This window comes from Crocuta crocuta, unplaced genomic scaffold, assembly GCF_008692635.1.
Source record: "Crocuta crocuta isolate KB4526 unplaced genomic scaffold, BGI_CrCroc_1.0 scaffold698, whole genome shotgun sequence".
Taxonomy (NCBI): Eukaryota; Metazoa; Chordata; class Mammalia; order Carnivora; family Hyaenidae; genus Crocuta; species Crocuta crocuta.
In genome coordinates this window covers 1,046,850-1,068,263 of record NW_027530855.1, presented here as the reverse complement: position 1 = coordinate 1,068,263, position 21,414 = coordinate 1,046,850, and the positions used below count along the sequence as shown (strand labels likewise).

Sequence of the window (21,414 nt, the reverse complement as noted above, 5' to 3'; positions counted from 1 at the left end):
CATCCAACTTTGGCTCAGGTCATGATCTCATGGTTCATGGGTTCGAGCCCCGCGTCAGGCTCTGTGCTGACAGCTAGCTCAGAGCCTAGAGCCTGCTTCAGATTCTGTGTCTCCCTCTCTGCTCCTTCCCTGCTTGTACTCTGTGTCTCAAAAATAAATAAATTATAAAAAAAAATAAATTAAAAAAAAAAGAAGTAATGTGTGAGAAAAAATATAAACCTGAATCAGTTTCCATAGGTCTCTATCACTGTTGATCAGAGGTCTTTGAGGTGGCAAGACAGGTAAGAAAACTTTGAATAAAGTATGTGAGATGACTAAAGCAATTAGGAATTACCCAGGGGGTTAGACTGGAGGTCTAAAATTAGCTAAGGAAACTATGAGAGGGGACGGTATATATGGAACATTGATGTATAAATCTAGAAAATGTTAAGTCTGATAAACTTAATCAGAATCTTCATGATAAAATTTAGCCTTTAATGTAAAAATGTCATAAATTTCTGAATCACAAGAGACCGACCCTAAAATTAGTTGCGTTTAAAAATGTCAACCAGAGGGGCACCTGGGTGGCTCAGTCGGTTAAGTGTCCGACTTCAGCTCAGGTCATGATCTCGCGGTTCATGGGTTCAAGCCCCGCATCGGGCTCTGGGCTGACAGCTCAGAGACTGGAGCCTGCTTCAGATTCTGTGTCTCCCTCTCTCTCTGCCCCTCCCCCACTTGCTCTCTGTCTCTCTCTCAAAATAAAATAAAAACATTTAAAACAATTTTTTTAATAAAATAAAATTTAAAAATGTCAACCAGATAGATTATCAATAGTCGATATCCTAATTCTAAAATAAACCACCACCACAAACATATTTCTTGGTTCTATCACTAAGTGTGACCTCGGTTGAACCCATTATTTAAGCTTTCTGTGCCTCAATTTCTTCATTTGTAGAAATAGGAATAATAGGGGCACCTGGGTGGCTCAGTCAGTTAAGTGTCCAGCTTCAGCTTAGGTCATGATCTCACGGTTCATGGGTTCGAGCCCCATGTCCAGCTCTGTGCTGACAGCTAGCTCAGAGCCTGGAGCCTGCTTCAGATTCTGTATCTCCCTCCCTCTCTCTGACCCTCCCCTGCTCACTCTCTCTCTCAGAAATAAANTCAAAAAAAAAATATAAAAAAAAAAAAAAAAAAAGAAAAAGAAATAGGAATAATAGTATCTACCTCACTTAGGTTGTTATGATGGTTAAATGAATTAATATACATAAAATGCTTAAAACAGTGTCTGTCTCACTAAATATTTCAGAAGCTTTACTTTCACAAAACATTTTACTATAGGACTAAAGGGAATTATGGAAAGATGTTGAAAAAGGAAAAAATAAAATACTCTGGCAAAATCAACATTTCACTAGCATCTACTAGTCTTATGTATATTTATTCAATTCAAAATAAAATCCAACATTGTACTAAGCAGAGTTCAAGTTTTTAATAGTACTCTGTTGTTTACATGAAATATAAAACTTATTGACATACCTAACAATAAATTATTAAAACTGAATTTAGATTAAAATAACAAATCATTCTAACAACTGTCTGAATTCAAGTATGAAAAATTCTACTAAATTATTAAATCCCCTAACAACCATACTCAAACGGTAATGTTAATATGTTGTCAGTTACCTTCTGTTTCTCAGAGTGGTTGCTGGCTTGTTTGGTTGCTTCAGCCAATAATTCTTCATACTGTTTATGGCCTTTATACTCTCGTACTCGCTTTTCATGAACCCAGGCCCTCTCTGGCTGGTTGCTAAAAAACTGGACATGATATTCTCGGGCACCTGTAAGTAAAAATTCTTATTAAGCATTTCAGACCATAAGCATCCACATATACCCTGCCAAAAGAGTGAACCGAAGTCAGGTTCACTAGCATTACTCCTATTAAAACTTGTACACTTTGCACTGTCCAAAGATACAATCCAACACCAGCCAGTTACACAACTAATAATTACTGTAAAAAAATCACTCCCAAATGATTAAAATTAGTACAGCAAGTTTTAAGAGAAAGGAAGTCAGAAATTCTGCTAATTATCAGATTTCTTATCTTGGTTACCCAACTTATTTTTACTTGTCTTAAACCTTTTTACAAACAAATCTGTGTCTAAATAAACATTTTTTTACTTCAAAAAATGTAGAATATATTTTCTTGGACTTTAAAAGTGCTGGTCGGGGCCCTGGGTGGCACAGTTGGTTAAGCGTCTGACTCTTGATTTCAGCTCAGGTTATGATCTCACGGTTGGTGAGTTCAAGTCCTGCATCTGGTTCTGTGCAGAGAACATGGAGCTGTCTTGGGATTCTCAATCTCTCTCTCTCTCAAAAATAAATAAACTTAAAAAGTGCTGGTCAAATTGCTTTTCTGGCTACATGAAAGTGTGCTATACAAACTTAGGGGAGGGGAAGAGGCCACAAACTCATGGATCCTGTGAGGTCAAAACTATCTTCATAATAATACCAAGATGTTATTATCGTTTCACTGTGTTGACATTTGCACTGAATACTTCAAGGACAATGGTGGGTAAGACTGCTGGCATGTTAGCAAAAATAAAACCAGAGAGTGACAACAAGCTATACTAGTATCACATTCTTCACAGCCACACACTGGCAGAAAAAAAAAAAAAGCCAGTTTTCTTTAATGTCCTTGATGATGCAGTAGAAGTGATTAATTTCACTAAATTTCAACCCTTGGATACAAGCCTTTTAATATTCTGTGTGCTGAAACAGGAAGTATGAATAAAGTACATACTGAAGTATGACTTGAAGAGAAGTACTTGTGTGATTGAGTTGCAAGGCCACTGGCCACTTTTTCATAAAACACCATTTTTATTTGAAAGAATGACTGACAGAAAACCTATGGTTATTTGAAATTGAGCATTTGGCAGATATTTCCTCAAAAACAAACAAAGCAAGTTTGCAATTTCAAGGAAATCATTGACAGTATTCATTGCCAATAATAAAATTTGATCTTTCAAGCAAAAATTAGAATTTTTGAAAACCAGTATTATCCCTATGAGTCTTCCAAATTCCCAACAATCAAAGAATTTCTGATGAAATAACTGGTCATGTAAACTAATATGGTTAAAAATATATCTATAAAGGAATGTGTCAACATTTGGAAGATACGTCTTACTTGGTAAAACCAGTATTTATTAAATGGCCAATATATGATGTTACAAAATCATGTAAAGTGAAAGATTCATTCAAAGTGCAAAACAGGGGGCGCCTGGGTGGCTTAGTCGGTTAAGGGTCCGACTTTCGCTTAAGTCATGATCTCGCGGTTTGTGGGTTCGGGCCCTGCGTCGGGCTCTGTGCTGACTGCCAGCTCAGAGCCTGGAGCCTATTTCAGAGTCTGTGTCTCCCTCTCTCTCTGACCCTCCTCTGCTCACGCTGTCTCTCTCTCTCTCTCCTAGAAATAAATAAAAAATATTAAAAAACAAAAAAAAGGTGCAAAACAGAACCAATGGATTCTAATGTAACAAAGTGCAGGCGCACCTGGGTAGCTCAGTCGGTTAAGCGTCCGACTTCCGCTCAGGTTATGATCTCACAGTCCATGGGTTCGAGCCCCACATTGGACTCTGTGCTGACAGCTAGCTCAGAGCCTGTCTTCAGATTCTGTATGTCCCTCTCTCTCTGACCCTGCTCATGCTGTCTCTATTTATCTCTCTCAAAATAAAATAATGTAACAAAGTGCAAAAAGTTTACTTGATATGATTTTAGGTTCTCTATTCCAACTAACATACCTCTTGTTGAGTTTGGTGTAATATCAGAGAAATATATTCACAATTATCTAAAAAGGCTATTAAAATACACTATCCCTTTCCGACTACGCATCTGTCTGAGGCCAGATCATCTTCATGTATTTCAACCAAAACAACGTATCATAACAGACTGAATGTATAGGCAGATATGAGAATCTAGTATCTTCGCTTAAGTCAAAGTTACAAAGAGATTTGTAACAATGTAAAACAATAGTATTCTTCCTCATTAATACTTTTGAGGAAATAGTCACTTTTCATAAAAACATATAATGAATTATTATTATTATTTTAGAGAGAGCACACAGGCAAAAGTGGGGGAGGGGGCAGAGAGAGAGAGACAGAGAGAGAGATAGAGAAAGAGACAGAGAGAGAGAATCTCAAGCAGGTTCCACACTCAGCCTGGAGCACAGCATGGGGATCCCACCCTGGGAACATGACCTGAGCCGATATCAAGATTTAGACACTCAATTGATAAGCCACCCAAGTGCCCCTGAAAATGCTCTAAAATTAGATATAGAGGGGCACCTGGATGGCTCAGGTGGTTAAGTGTCTGACTTATTTCAACTCGGGTCATGATCTCAGGGTTGGTTAGTTCTAGTCCTGCATCGGGCTCCGTGCTGTCAGTGTGGATTCTCTCCCTCTCTCTCTGAGTGCACACACACACACTCTCTCTCAGAATAAATAAATAGATAATCATTAAAAAATACTTTATAAAAAATAAATAGAATTAGACGTAGTGCTGCCTGCACAACTCTGTAAATATACTAAAAATCACTAACTTGCACAGAGTTGCCCATGTACCTCATATATCAAGAAAGCTGTTATTTTAAAAACTACTGCAGAAAAAGAACATTAAAAATATCAGAATATACTTTAATTTAAATTTTAAAAATTTCTAAATTCTAAGAATTCCAGTTTTCTCAGTAATGCAAACAAAAATCAGTTTTTCCAGCAGTAACGTAGAAGACTGCCTAGGGTATAACCAGACCAAATTAGACTGATTCATAAAACTAACCTTAAATACTTCCTTTGAAATATAGATGCAGCATAAATTGTGCTTTCACTTGTGTCCCATAAAAAAGCTGAAATTAGCAGGTTTTCAGAAAGGAACTACATGTGAAACTACATAATCTCAAAAGCATGCTTTCTAAGGGGAGAGAATCAAAAAGCTACAACTCTCACATGATAATATCTCAGAGAGCTCTAGAAACCCAGATAGGTACATGGATTATTTTACTTAAAAAGGTTTGGCCCTAAAAGACACAAGAAAAGATGCTCACCATCATTAATCATCAAGGAAATCCAAATCAAAAACTAAAATGAACTATCACCTTACATCTGTCAGAATGGCTAAAATTAATAATACAAGAAACAACAGGTGTTGGCAAGGATATGAAGAAAGGGGAACCCTTTACACTGTTGGTGGGATTGTAAACTGGTACAGCCACTCTGGAAAAAAATATGGAGATTCCTCAAAAAGTTAAAAACAGAACTATCTTATGATCCAGCAATCGCACTACTGGGTATTTATCCAAAGAATACAAAAATACGAAGTCAAAGGGATACATGCACCCTTATGTTTATAGTAGCATTATTTACAATAGCTAAGATATGGAAGCAGCCCAAGTACCACTGATTGATGAATGGATAAAGAAGTGGTGTGTGTACACACACACACACACACACACACACACACACACACACACACACACACAGGGAATATTACTCAGCCATCAAAAAGAATGAAATCATGCCATTTGCAATGACATGGATGGAGCTAGAGTATTATGCTAGGCAAAATAAGTCAGTTAAAGGAAGACAAATACCATGTGATTTCACTCATACATGGAATTTAAGAAACAAAACAAAGAGAAAAAAATAAGAGAGAGACAAATCAAGAAACACACTCTTAATTATAGAGAACAAATTGATGGTTATCAGAGGTGAGGTGGGTGGGGGGATGGGCTAAATAGGTGATGGAGATTAAGGAGTGCACTTGTGATGAGCACTGGGTGATGTATGAAAGTGCTGAATTACTATACTGTATACCTGAAACTAATATAACACTGTATGTTAACTGGAATTATAATAAAAACTTAATAAAAGAGAAGGTGGCTTGGTCCTTTTGGGAAATCCTTGTCCCTTTCTACTCCCATTCATAAAAATCATAGATCATTAAACCTGCAAGGTATTTCAGAGATTACTAGTCCAAAACCCTGAATTATAAGTAATAAATGAAAGAACTAGGATGGACTGCCTTCCTCCAACCTGAATTCCATGAACTTCCCTTTCAATATATAGTATGGGTGGCTCGGTTGGTTAAGCATCCGACTTCAGCTCAGGTCATGATCTCACAGTTCGTGGGTTCAAGCCCCGTGTTGGGCTCTGTGCTGACAAGTTAGCTCACAGCCTGGAGCCTATCTTCCGATCCTGCATCTCCCTCTCTCCCTCTGTCCGTCCCCTGCTCATGCTGTGTCTCTCTCTCTCAAAAATAAATAAAAAACATTAAAAAATATATATATATAGTATGTTTAAAAGTAGAGATTCTGGATAGGTCTCTCTGAAACTCTATTTACTTTTTCGAAATGTTAAGGATAATAAGAGTACCTACTTCATAATGTTGCTGCTATGTGGACTGCATAAAATACATAAGAGAATTGCTTAACATAATGCCTTGCGCAAAAGTAGACATTCAACAATGCTCGGGGGTTTTTTGTTGTTGGTTTTTTTTGTTTTTTTTTTTTTACATCTGCCCCATTGATGCTTTCAGTTACCCAACCTTTAATTAGCAGGTTATAATGACAGATAATTGCCTCCTGTACCAGGGCAGATTACTGGCTATGTAGCACAAAAGTTATAGATATGGCTGATCTTGTCACAAATCTGACTTGCAAGACTTATTTAGACATTTTTTTCTTTTCATAACAATGAATGGGGAGGAAGACAAAAAATCTGAAGAAAAAAATAGGTGTAGAGTTGTCACAAATAATAAGGAACTCAACATGTAACAAGAGTGAGTTCACAAAACAAATATCCAAAAATAAATGCCAAGCTCAAACCTTCCTATGGCTAACTAAGCAAGTCCATTCCAAATGCTAGAATCCCAGGAATCTAATCCACGTTTTGGTCAAACCCATGAAAAGAAATAGAGAAAAGTTAAAAAAAATCTTTTGTTAACATTAATATTCCTAAGGTAGGATTCTATGCTAAATAGCTAGATTCAAGCTGTAAGTCGATGTTGTATTGAATTTATAAGGATGTCTCAGTAAATTTACAGATTCAAAAATGGAGTGAAGGAGGCAAAAAAGCATCATGAAACTTTCATCAGGGTGATAAGCACTGTGTGGATAAAAACTATTATCCATAGGAGTCAATGATGAAACAAAATGTACAGCAAAAGCATGGCCCAAATGCCCACTAAGCTCATATAAGACATCCTTTTTTTGTTGTTGTTTCCATACAAGACATCTTATTACTTACCTATCTGCTTTCTTTTGGAATTCATATGAGAGGTCAGTCAGATAAAGGTTTTTAAAGAAGAAGCACAGAAGAAATTATAAAACAAAGGCAGAGTGGTATAAGCGAAAACAAGGACTGTCTCAGTTGCAGAGGCTTTCTGCCTGTTAAGATGACCAGAATTCTATCCCTGGTAATTAAAACCTGGTATTTTGCGGGCGCCTGGGTGGCTCAATCGGTTAAGCATCCGACTTCAGCTCAGGTCATGTGAGTTCAAGCCCTGTGTTGGGCTCTGTGTTGACAGCTCAGAGCCTCAAGCCTGCTTCAGATTCTGTGTTTCCCTCTCTCTCTGCCCCTCCCCCACTCGTGCTGTCCCCCTCCAAATACATAAACATAAAAAAACTGATATTTTGTAGTCAGACTGTATACTGTGTGCACACTCTTATATACAATATTTAAGGTTCAATTTCCCCCCAACCTTTTATTTAATATCTATTTATGCCTTTAGTTACCTCTTGTGTTAATTTTGGTATGAACCTCGAGCTGGGGATCACTTGAAACCATGCAAGGCCACCAAGGATAGGTTCCCACCTTAGACCAAACAAGATCGCCAACCTGGAACTTAACACCAGCAGACACTTCTGTTGTTGGAACAGAAGATAATATTGGCTGAACCTACAGGAAAAGGGGAAAAGGTCATAAAACTTTATTAGTAGAGAAAGTTAAAAAAAGAAATTATGCACAAGTACATTAAACACGCTAACCTAGTAAAATTTATCTTCAATTATACTTTCCCAGATACCTATCCATAACTAGCAAAAAGGAAGAGAAAGAAAATAATAAGCTTCACTCCAAATATTGAAAATAGGACTGATGCTCCTGATGTCTTATCCATAAGGGATCTTGAGAATTCACATGGTCCATTAAAAAGGTGTCATGAAAATATTTTGGTAACTTTGTAGGGTGACAGATGTTAATTAGATATACTGTGTTGATAATTTGGCAATGTATACCCACGCAAATCAATATGTTGTACACCTGAAGCTAATACAATGCTACATGTTGATTATACTTCAATAAGAAAAAGTAGTCATAGTTTTGAAAAGGAAAATAACTCCTTGAAAGTATCTACCTCTTAAATCAGCTTCAAGATTTATTTCAGTATAAGTTCTGAAGTCCAGAGGTACGGAACTATAATAATCTGTATAAAATGTATTATATTTTAATCTCCCTGCTTTCACCTTCTTACACCATACCTAGTTAGACAGTATTCAATATAGCAACTCACCGGGGGTTCTTCTTTTAGTACTATATCTTCTCTTGGCTTTTCTGATACAGTGTCAACCCTCTCGTTTGGTCTCTAGGTGAAAAGGTATAGATAAAAAAAATAAAACGGCAGCCAACCGAAGAATAGTGACATACACAAACTAAATCACAAAGAGGATAAAGGGCATTTATTAACTGAATAATGTAGGTAGTAAGAATACAACTTACGCAGTACATGATGTGTTAACATTCATGGTCTATTTCACACCATAGCTGTTATCTCTCATTTTATCACTTTTAAAACTTAGTTTGTTGATTTTATTTATTTATTTACACATACATACCTATCAGGGTGCAGAAAAATTTTGAGCACTCTGAGACTGCTAGTAAGATATAACTTGGATTTTTCCTGAAGAGCAATTTGACATGTATGAAAAAGCCTTAAATTTTCAGACTCTGATCCAGAAATTCCACTTCTAAATACATATGTATGTTGAAAAAGCATGGAGAGGTATAAATACACACACACACACACACACACACAGATATGCAAACCAGTCCTATTTATAAAAGCAAATTAGAATATAATCTAAATGTCTAGAAACACAAATTAGTTAAATAAGTTATAGTATAACTAGACACTGAAGAAATATAAATGAATTTTAAAATGACATGGAAGGGGTGCCTAGATGGCACAGTTGGTGGAACATGTGACTCTTGATCTCAGGGCTGTGAGTTTGAGCCCTATGTTGGGTATAGAGATTATTTAAAAATAAGATCTTTGGGGCATCTGGGTGGCTCAGTCGGTTGGGCGTCTGACTTCGGCTCAGGTCATGATCTCATGGTTCATGGGTTCGAGCCCCGCATCAGGTTCTATGCTGGCAGCTCAGATTCTGTGTCTCCCTCTCTTTCTGCCCCTCCCCCACTCATGCTCGGTCTCTGTCTCAAAAATAAATAAACTAAAAAAAAAAAAAAGATCTTAAATACACACACACACATAAATAAAAGGACATGGGGAAATAACAATGAAACATTATCTGAAAAGAGTATATTGCAAAACCATCTGTACAGTACAATTCCAATTTTGGAAAAATAATTTATGTGCAAAGAAAAACTAGAATACCACCAGGTGATGGAAAAAGTGATTTTTTTTTCATGTGCTTTTCTGTATTTGTCAAATTGTCTATGATAAACATTATTTTTCTAATCATAAAATCCACAAATAGGTTACTTTAAAATTATTTTTCTGGAACCCTTAGGGATGGCAATTTGGAAGTATCTATCAAACTTCAAAATATGTCACTCAACTGCAATCCAGCAATTATATTTTAGTAAACTATTTACAGAAAACAAAATAAGAAAATCTAAGCAGAGGATAGTAAGTATAGCACTATTTCATGTCAGTAATATACATATCTATCAACATCTTGCAACTTTTTATTTTAAAATAGCCTGTATATGCCTTGAAAAGTATTGGATACATTTTTATATCAAACTGATTAAGAGTAGTTATCTTTGGGGAATGAGATTAGGGAAATGGTGATGGAAGATCTATCTACATACATTTTAAGCTTATTTATTTATTTTGAAAGAGACACAGACGGTGTGAGTGGGGGAGGGGCAGAGAGATGAGGAGACAGTGAATCCCAAGCAGGCTCTGCACTGTCAGTACGAAGCCGGAGGCTTGAACTCTCGGAACCATGAGATCATGACCTAAGATAAAACCAAGAGTCTGACATTTAACCTACTGAGCCACCCAGGTGCCCCAGAAAGATCTACATTTTTGTGTTACTTGTACTTTCTGTAAAAAGCATATTACTTTTATAATTTAAAGGACTTTTTAAAAACTTCTCAGTTGTCAAAGAACAGAATTTAATTTAGATGGCGTAAAGAGAGACCCACCAAATTAGGTCTTAGATCCAACTTAAAAAATAAGTAATTTTAGGAGCTACTTAAAATTCTCAATTCAATTAATTCAGGACATTGTTGTTAAGACCAGTAAAAATAAAGTTTTATTAAATAAAAAATTGTAGAAAGATTTGTAACTAAGTAAACAATAAGCCAGACTAATATCCTAATCCCCCAGTATCAGTCATTTACTCAACAGTACCTATAACTTTCCAGGCACTGTTCTCAAAGATGGGTATGCAATGATGAAACTAATAGATCTGAAGACCTTTCTGAGAAAGTAAATTATAATCTGAGAATCAAAGGACGAGTAGTCTAGTAAAAAGTGGGAAGAACATTCTAGAATGAAGGCATGGCATGTATGAAGTTCTTGGGATTTAAAATGATAGAAATTTCAGGGCACCTGGGTAGCTCAGTCCTGTTAAGCCTCTGGCAGTTCAGGATCTCATTGTTCGTGAATTCAAGCCCTACATCAGGCTCTGTGCTAACAGCTGGGAGCCTGGAGCCTGCTTCAGATTCTGTGTCTCCTTTTCTTTCTGCCCTTCCTATACTCACACTCGCTCGCTCTCTCTCTCTCTCTCTCTCTCTCTCTCTCAAAAATAAACATTAAAAAAATTTAAGAATAAAAAAGAAATTTCATGGTAGGAAACTGTAATGGTAGGAAGGCCATTACAACTGACTTAATTGCCCAAAGAAGAGAGAGGTTACAAGATGAGAGAGGGGAGACAGGTTACATTACGAGGGTCTCAGAAGTATATTCAAATGTTTTATCTTTAGTGCAGTAAAAAGCCACTGAAGAGGATTAGGTAGAGAAGTAACACACACCACTTTTTGTATTAAAAAGATCATGTTAACTATCATGTGGAGAATAGAAGAGAAGCAGAATGTTTAATTAGGTTACTGAAATAGCCCAGGTGAAAAAAGGTAGTGGCAACTTGTTGATGGGCACAAAATTCACTGTCAGATGTGTCTGTGGTGGTACCATGTAACCTAATAGGACACACTCATTGAGCAAGGAAAGAAAAATCTGTGTTCAAATGAAAACTGTTTTCCTGACCACTGGTATAATAATAAAGCAGTTGGGAAATACTATCCATATTTGCATAGGTCCTTTCAGTAGCTTCATTTCAATCTACAGATACAGCTTAAGCCTTCACCTCAACTTCTCATTCTAACACTACTGCAGGAAGACAAGACCACTTGAGGAAGCACATATGCCGCTAAGAAAGCGAGTCATCCTCCTCCGCACATTCAATCTTCATGATGTCTGGGTGTAAGGGATCTCTGTAACTCCTTTTGAGGGCAGACAGATAAGAAGTGACTCATCTTTGCCAAACAACAAAATTGTACTATTATTGTAAGAACTGGTCTGAAGCTCATTAACATTTTTCCCTTTCTGGATTAAAGACAGGATTTCCTTCAAACCTTTTTATTATTCAAATGCCTTATCTTTTTTTGATTGTTTTGGTTTGTTCCAACTTCAGGCTAGCTTGAAACACTGTTAAAGTCACTTTCACAGAACTAAAATGTTTATACAATCATTTTAAAAGGAAAAAAATGGCAAGGGAGAGAAACAAGCTTTAAGATTTAGTCTAAGCTTTCAAGACTATATTAAAGAAAGAAAAATAAGAGAGTCAAATAAGGATGCTGAAATGATAAAAAGGAAATATACATTGCAAGATATGCTAATAAATGGGCAAAATAGAAATAATCTAGTAGACATTTAGAGATCTATGACTTGTGCTCAAAAAAAAAGGGTAAGAAGATAAACTAACAACATAGTATCACAAACACCAATTAAGACAAAATGGTCAGTGGAAGTCAAATGCTTAGGAGTCAAAAAACTGAGTCAGAAAATGCCAACAGATAAAATACTTCTAGGTATAATATCCATTTTCCATTAGTTGTTCAAAGGATAGATAAGCTTAAAAGAGATTAAAATCAAGTAAGGGCAAGAAATAACCTTTTGGTACTAACAGTGTTGCTTTAGGAAGAGAGACTGAGAAAAAGATGACAGTGAATTAGCGCTCCTTAGTTTAAAATTTTTGATTTTATGGGTATATACCTCTTTTTTACATTTTTAGTTGATTCCATATGGAAAGACCTATATTCCAGGAAAAAATAACAAGAAGTTTCTTAAATAGGAAAAAATTGTTAAGAAAACAGCTAACATAAAATCACATCATCCAAAATATTTCTTTTTAAAAAATTTGGTCTAGTACTTTTATAAAAACCCAAGAGATTTATTAAAATGAATAATATGCACCAAATCTAGCAGAATTCCTAACCCCTAATAATTTTCAAAACATTAAGCAAAATCACATTCTTTTAAAAAACCCAAAACTTAAGTCAACATTTAAAGTGGAAAGAAAAATTCAAAGGCAATAAATTGTTCGTGCATTTTTCTATATTATCTTCTGAATAACTGTTTAAGGTCATAATCTTAAACACTAAAACATCTGTACAAAAAGAACATTTTGCATGTAAAAAATTTCCAAGAATTTTAAGACCTAATGAATGCTCTGAGGCTAGAGAACCAAATATAACCTCTAACTTAGTGCTAATGGGACTGGAAGCTGCTATCTGGCTTTTTAGAAATGAAAATGGCAAGCTAAGAGTTAATGAGACTAGTCTTAGCGGATAAGCCCACTGAGGTGCTGGTGGAAGACCAATGTTTGAACACGGCCTACACTCACATGCCTGAGGCATTACACCTGCCAGGGAGGAAGACATGCAGAAACATTTCCACATGTTTCTAATTTGATAGGAGGAAAAACAGCTCCACCAGCTTTACAAAATATACAATTTCAGTAGTGATCTCAGGTCTCCTGCTGCCTAGATGTTTGGACACACATTTTATTGTTGAGAAGATATGCTTAGGTTTTTCCAAATAAAAGCCACTCTTTAGAAGGCCAAACAGCTCAGAACTTAAGAGATCAAATACCAAGAAAAAAGAAAAGACAACAGTTGTGAGTGAAATCATTAAGTATCACTTTAATACATAAGGTATTACTTTAAATGAGATGTATGAGTCGGCTTTTAGGGAACAAAAATACATAAAAAAACAAATCCAGCTTAAGGACATATCAAACTTTCCTCCAGGCACTCAGTTCTCATTATGCTTCCCTAAAGCATCTGAGGAGGGGAGCTGTCCAGTTATGTCAGCAGACTCTCACTGGGAATTCGCTTTCATTTCTAAGCCCTCTGTGATGCTAAACACCAAGTGCTCGGAGCCTTAGTAACAACAAGGAGGCACAAGGGTATCAAAAATTAAAACACGAAAAGTTGTCCTAAGGGAAACAAAATGTGGCTCAAGTTAAGGAAATCTAATAATAATTAAAAAAAGAAAACAAAGTTAACAAAACCAATTATTTTGTGCACATCACTGGTCATCTGCATAGCTTAATGAAGCATGGCCCTCACAAGAGTGGGAGCCTTGGGAGCACTAGCTTTAAAGTTCTATTATCAGAATGGAGTACAACTTTTATGGCACCCATTTCTTAAGCTCTGACCCCCATAGGTGATAAATTTTAATTAATCAAAATTCAACTAACAAGAACTTCTCATTTTTCTCTTTAGAAGAAAAGGGAGGAGGGAAGGAGAGAGAGTAACAAAGAGAAAGAGGGAGAGAAAGATGGAGGAGGGAGGAAGGAGGCAAGGATAAAACAGGATGGGGGCGGGGAGGAGAGAAATAAAACCAAAACCTGGATTTTCACCAACAACTGAACTTTCAGGCAATGGTCCTGGTAATATTTAGAGCAATCAATACTACATCTATACCTTCAGTCAATTGATATTCTCTTACCTCAAGATATTGTTGGATCCTAAATAATGACATATTAAATTATGTCCCACATGATTGTTGATAGTTGAAAATGAACTAAAACTTTTAGGTTCCATGTAATCATTTGAATCTCTGGATATAAAAATTAACCAAAGGTTTAAGTGATATGAAGAGCTAGGCATAGCACATATCCAACAAAGACAGAATGGGCTTTAAATTCTCACTATTAGAAGCGCCTGGGTGATTCAGTAGGTTAAGCATCCAACTCTTGGTTTCAGCTCAAGTCATGATCTCATGGTTCATGAGTTTGAGCCCCATGTTGGGCCCCGTGCTGATGGTGTGGAGCCTGCTTGGGATTCTCTCTCTCCCCCTCTCTGCCCCTCCCCTGCTCTCTCTCTCTCTCTCTCTCAAAATAAATTTTTAAAAAACCCTTAAAGTCTCATTATAAAGGGACTATTAGAAATATCATTGCACTCAAATTTTTCCTAGATTCCAATAAAGCAAAAAGGAGATATAAAAGTGAGCAGATTGTCTTATCCTGCCTCTAAATGCTTCCAGATCTGTTTCTATTTTGAAATATATTTTTAATGTACCTTGTCAAAAGAGGTAAAAAGTCTAGTCCAATAAGTAAAATTAGATATTCTCCTATCTGCCAGGTTCTCTAGAGCAAAAGTAAAATGGGCCAACAAAACAGTTCACAGGAACTAAGCTTTAGCTTTGATTTTAACCAAATTCAGGTTTTATGCATTTTTGTGATTCCCAGGGGTCACAGTGCATCACATACCTTTTCACTGTAGGTCTAGAAAAAAAATGCTATAGTGAATGCGTCTGGAATGCAAAAAGTTAACTTCTATCCTTCCATTTATTCATTTACTTAAGAAACAGTTTGTATAAGATACTATGTGAGCTCAGCTCAAGGGATGGGGCATTTAGGAAATGATTTAAGAAATTTAGGCATTTCAGAAAACACAAGTTACAAAGCTGATGGTGTGGAGCTTAGTTACAAAGTCTTCATTTTACAAATGCAGAACTAAGACACCAGAATGGCTAAAGTGTCTCTAATTACTCTTTATCTCATTGCCCAGTTTTATCTTCCTCACAGCACTTATTACTATCTAAACTTACATACGTTATATTTGTATGTATGAACATATGTATGTATGTATTTTCTGGCTCCTTTACTAGAATATAAGCAACGTGGAAGTAGGCATCTTTACTTTCATTCCTTACCCTACTTTAACAGTAGATACTTAAACAGTATGGTTAAATGAATACATAAAACTATAGAAAAATGAGAAAAACTGAAACATTTCACTGGGACTTCATGAAAGTCTAGAATGAGTAGGGCCTTTTACTCCAAAAAATGATCACATTTGAGTTGAATGATGTACTGGAACCCAACTACCAAGGAAAAGGTGAGTTGGTATGAAGTAAACATTTCTTTAAATAGAAGATAACAAATTAACTTATTCAGGCATACCAGATCAGATATAAAAGCAGACTAGTATTATAAAAATATTTATTTCTTCCCAAATCAATGTCTGGGAAATGTCTTCAATTCATACCATCTATTAGAATACTAACTAAAAACTCTTTATTCGAGCTAGGATTGATTTGTTACATATCTATTATTAAGTAAATTTATACTGAAACCTCAGAGATATTTTTAAAAATTGGCAGCATGCATCTTAAGTTACCTATGAAAAATGACTTTTATAAAAATTCCACCTGAAGACTTTTTTATTATTTAAATTTTAGTTAACAGACAGTCCACCTAAAGTTTTAATAATATATGAATACTAACTCTAATTTTAATAAAAAAAGTTCCTCTATTCAGATTATTTTGTAGCAAGTACAATGGTAATGAGTATTTAAATCTAAGCTCTCTTGGAAAAGGTTAGTTTAAAATAAAGAAAACCAATATAATTAACCATCTTCTTTGCCTTTCCTCTTCATCTTTAGAAGCCAGTAGTTTATAATAAGCAAATAGAAATAAATGAAGCTACCAGACAAAGAAACATAAGCAGCAAGATTCTTGGCATCCTGTGTCTCAAAAATATTTCTTCACTCTAATCATGTCCATTCATTTATTCATAAAACTTTTTAGTCAGCACCTATAATAACATCCCAAGCTCCTTGCTAAGGATTAGAAGAAGTTATCAGAAATATTTATATTTGAAGAGATAAAAACTGAAAAATATTTCTTGGACTTCCAGTAAATGTGAAATGTTACAAAATTTTTCAGAAAAATGTTTCAACTTACATTTTGTTCCTCTGGTTCTAATTTGGGGATTTTGTGTGACTTGCGCTCTTCAGATCTTGATGAGTCATGCTTGTTGCTTTTTTTCCTCTTTTCCTTTCTGCTTTCATGCTTTGATTTTGTGTGCTCACTTGCCTGTACTTCATTTAAAAGGTCTCCACAAAGGGAAGACTCAAACAATTCCCTGCCATTCTGGATAGTTTTGGTTATTTTTAGTTTAATTTCAGGTGAGCCAGTCTTCTTTGGAATCACAGTTTGTGGTACCGAAGGAGGAGGTGGTGGCTGTGGAGGAGAAGGTTTTTCCAGAATTTCATGTGGTCTTGTGTTTGGAATTTCTGAATGGTAATAGTCAGTGGGGCTAAAGTTTCTAACTGCACCAAAGCCATTGGCTGACCCATTGGGATACTGATTATATGACTGGTATTTGGTTTGAGTTTCATACATGCTGATGGATGGTGGATAGCCATTTGTGAGTGGAGGAAGATCTTCTGTTGTAGGTGGGTACTGAAAGCCTTGCTGCAAGGTAGCTTCATATGGTGTCTGGCCACCATCTTCAACAATGTCACTGTTGTTATCAAAGGCATCCTCCTGACGGATGTTGGCGGAGTCAATGAGTTGAGGTGGTTGCTGAATTGTGTTTCCCATGATCCCTTGCATGAAAGAGAAAGAGAAATCCATTGTTCTGCTCCAGCATCCTTAACTTTCCCTTTCTCTCATCGGGCCTAAAGTTTTAAAAGAGGAGATTAAAAGGTGTTAATATTCTCCCAGGCTAGAATCTTATCAACTGAAAAAAATAATTCACTAAAACATCCTGTACTCAACTGCCATATCCAGATATACACAAGCACTAAAGATTTTTAAAACAGGTAGCCAATATAATTCTGATACAGGCAAATGCCTTTTGCCTTAAATGCTTATCTGTTTGAAACTCTCAATTACTTTCACAATCTCAGTAACAAAATTTTATCCTCTTAGCAAACATCCAAAATAGTTTTGCATTCCTTTGTTTCCCAAGTTAAAAATTGTTAAGTCTCAGGTTAAAACTGGTATTTGCAAAGTAAGCAATGTTTTTTTTTTTAATTTAAAAAAATTTTATTTTTTTTAAATTTATTTCTGAGAGAGAGAGAGAGATAGCATGAGCGGGGAGGGTCNAAATTTATTTCTGAGAGAGAGAGAGAGATAGCATGAGCAGGGGAGGGTCAGACAGAGAGGGAGACACAGAATCTGAAGCAGGCTCCAGGCTCTGAACTAGCTGTCAGCACAGAGCCCAACGCGGGGTTCAAACCCACAAACCGTGAGATTATGACCTGAGCCGAAGTCGGACGCTTAACCGACTGACAGACCCAGGTGCCCCAGTAAGCAATGTTTTGACACATATAAATTAGGTTCCACACAAACTTCCTTTAAATCATTCATGTTTTGGGGTGCCTGAGTGGCTCAGTTGGTTAAGCATCCGACTCCGGCTCAGGTCATGATCTCATGGTTTGTGGGTTCAAGCCCCACATCAGGCTCTGTGCTGAATGCTTGCTCAGAGCCTGGAGCTTGTTTCAGATTCTGTGTCTCCTCTCTCTGCCCTTCCCCAGTTCATGTTCTGTCTCACTCTGCCTCTCAAACATAAATAAAAAATGTAAAAAAAAATTTTTTTAAATCATTCATGTTTTCTCCAGTGGTTCTCTTTATCATTACAAAAATAACAAAATCTTGTTGCACATATTTAAAAAAATTTTTAACATTTATTCAGTTTTGAGAGAGAGAGAGACAGGGTGTGAGTGGGGGAGGAGCAGAGGAGACAGCAATCTGAAGCAGGCTCTAGGCTCTGAGCTGTCACCACAGTGCTCAACATGGGGGTGGAACTCACAGACCATGAGATCATGACCTGAGCTGAAGTCAGATGCTTAACCTACTGAGCCACCTAGGTGCCCTGCAAATATTGTAAATACAAAAGTAAAAAGGTCTCTTCCTCCTCCCTCCATCATTCCCATTCTTCAGTCATGGATAACCACTGTAAATATTTTGGTGAATACTCTTCCAAATCTTTCTCTATATATTTACATATAAAATTTTAAAAATAAGGTTTAGTCTGTAACTTGTTTATTCAACTTTTTAATATTTTTATTTATTTCTAGGAGAGAGAGAGAGATAGCGTGAGCAGGGGAGGGTCAGAGAGAGGGGGAGATACAGACTCTGAAATTGGCTCCAGGCTCTAAGCTGTCAGTCAGCACAGAGCCCGACGCGGGGCTCGAACCCACGAACCGCGAGATCATGACCTAAGCGAAAGTCGGACGCTTAACCGACTAAGCCACCCGGGCACCCCACTTGTTTATTCAATTTAACAATATACTCCAGATATCTTTCTCCATCAGCATGTATAATTTTCATATATACCTTATTCTTTACATAGTTACATTGTGGTAGTTAACTCAATGTACCTAACCATTTGTGTACTGACAATCACTTAGTTGCTCACAGTTGTTTGATATTATACAACAGGGAACTTTCTTGAAACTAGATCTCTGTGCCCATATGTATTCCTATTGGAAAGATTTGAAATTTTGATAGGTACTGCAAAAACAGTTCTATAGGCTATGCTATATCAATTCACCCTCATACCAGTAGTTATGAGGATGCCTGATTCCCTAACACTCTTGACAATATGTAGTTGAGTTGTTTTTAACCAGCAGCATAAATAGAATCATCTGGGGCGGTTTTACAAAATGCACATGTCAAGGTCTATTTACTGATGAATCTGATTCAATATATCTTGGGGGAGGCCTACAGCATGTCTGTTTTAAGTCCACATTCCAGCTGATTCCGATGCACACTCTTAGCTGGGTCACTGCATTACAATCTTTGCATTGTAGTCACTCTTAGAATTATTGCACTCTGTCTGGAAGGTGCCTAAAGATGCTCATATTGTGTAACAATGTTGTAATACAGATAAGCATCTGTCAGGAAATGCTCTAAGACCACTATGTTTTGTCATAAAGTTTGACAAGTCCACATCTTGAGACAGGATTAATGGACAATTCAGATTATTATTTTGATAGTCCCATAAACATTTCTTCTAGAAAGCTCTAAGGCAGAGAGGATTTCTATACTGTATTGAGTCTGATGAACTGATTTTAGCTGCCTGAAATATTGTGAAGAAGCATTCTGGGGCTATAGTCCAGTTCAATTCTATGACCAATTAATAATATCTACCATCTTGATTGTAGTAGGACTTGCCATAATAATAAACCACATAACCCAAAACAGCAAAGAAAGAGGGAAATGATAGCTGACAATACACCTTTCAAGGTATATCCAATTAAACAGGTGCTATTTACTCTGTTAGCAAAAGGAAGAAAATTAGAAGTTCTGTAATTGCAAACAAAGAATAAGAGAGCATAAAGGAAATCAAACCGCCCATACTGCTCTATACAAGTATGGTGGGGGATGGGGGGTATTAGACAACACTCTCATTTTTTAGCATCTACTCTGGGTCAAGAACTTTATACATTATCTCATTTAATCCTCATAACAACTCTGTAGGATAGGTATTGTGACTGCTGGTTCATAGGCAAAAGAAACCAAGCTTCAGAGGGATTAGGTGGCTTACGGAAACCATAAAGCAAGGGGGAGGGGGGACAGCAGAATTACTATTTAAATCTAAGTAAATCTGACTCTATAGTCCATTATCTTTACCATCACACCCTTCCACTTCCCACAGTTTTAAGTTCTGAGAGGATTAGAATCTTTTGTTTGCGTACTTTATTCCTTGATCACTGCCAAAATAACAACTAACTGTTCTATACTAACCACCACTAACACTTAAATAGCACTTATTATGTGCCAGGAACCATTCTAAGTGCTTTCCATACAGTACTACATTCAATCCTCCCAATAACCTTCAGGTTCGTTCCCATTACAGCTAGGGAAAGAGAGGCAGAGAGAGGTTAAATGATGTGTTCAAGTGCACAAGGCTAGTCATTAATTGACAGAGTTGTGATTTGATCTAGGTAGTCTGGTTTCAGAGTCGCTGATGCTAACCAGCATACCATACTGATAATGCTGATAAATGTTAGGTATCACTTCTTTACACATAGCTGAAGAAAACTGAAACATTACCCTAAGGTGACCCTTGGCAAAAATGTACAGCTCACAGACATAAGAATGGTATGTTCTAAAATTCTATAAACATACATGGGGCAACCATACAGGTGGAATTCAAAAGTTCTTCAAACTTCCATCTTGAAGTCAAGTTAAATACTGACATTTGACAAGATGCAATCTCTGTTTTTGGTTCTTGTAACCATCACATACAAGATCAGCTTCCAGATTAGTCTCCCAAATTATAGTCTACAGAGGTTTCCAGGCATATGTATTCAGAGACCAAGGTTACGGATGTTTCTGATTTAGTTCCAAACAGAAACTTTTAAGAAGTTTGGTATCTTCTCCTTTTCTTCTCTAGTCTCGAGCCAAGTATTTCATTTAATTTGAATTAAGAAAAGAAATAACATTGACATCTTACAATTATATAGGAGTTTACAATTACAGTGTATTTTCATAAGCATTCTTATTTGATCCTCAAAGCAATCCTATAGGGCTAACAGGGCAGGTATTAGCTTCATTTTTTTTTAGATAACTACATTTAATATTTGAGATGCTAAATTTTCCAAGACCATAAAGCTCATTAGTGATTAAATCTAATAAAGAATCAATCTTTTGACTTCTAATCCTACAGTCTTTACCACAATATCTAACTGCCAGAGAATATCCACCTACCCAAAGACAACCATACTATAAGAAGAGTTATACATTCAAAACTGAATGAATTGTCCTTTCCCTAACTCAGTTTTCCTTTCAGATTACACCAGATTTGTCATTGCTTCCACTACTTTTCTAGCTTTCCAGGCTCAAAGCCTCACTCACATGGGAGGCTGATTCTTCCCCTCCCCCCGCCCCCCCCCCAC

The 21,414-nt window shown here is 36.5% G+C and overlaps 1 protein-coding gene across 7 annotated transcripts in view; it reads right to left on the bottom strand.

Annotated features, from left to right (window-relative positions):
• Positions 1-21,414, bottom strand: part of NSD3 (nuclear receptor binding SET domain protein 3) — a 113,164-nt gene that overhangs the window by 51,209 nt on the left and 40,541 nt on the right. For all 7 annotated transcript variants that reach the window (XM_077769495.1, XM_077769496.1, XM_077769494.1 and 4 more), the window contains 4 exons: positions 16,466-17,184; positions 8,533-8,604; positions 7,757-7,919; positions 1,660-1,814 (listed from right to left, as the gene is read on the bottom strand). In XM_077769495.1, coding sequence (XP_077625621.1) covers positions 1,660-1,814; positions 7,757-7,919; positions 8,533-8,604; positions 16,466-17,140 — 1,065 coding nt within the window. In that variant the 5' untranslated portion in view covers positions 17,141-17,184. The remainder of the gene's footprint in view (positions 1-1,659; positions 1,815-7,756; positions 7,920-8,532; positions 8,605-16,465; positions 17,185-21,414) is intronic.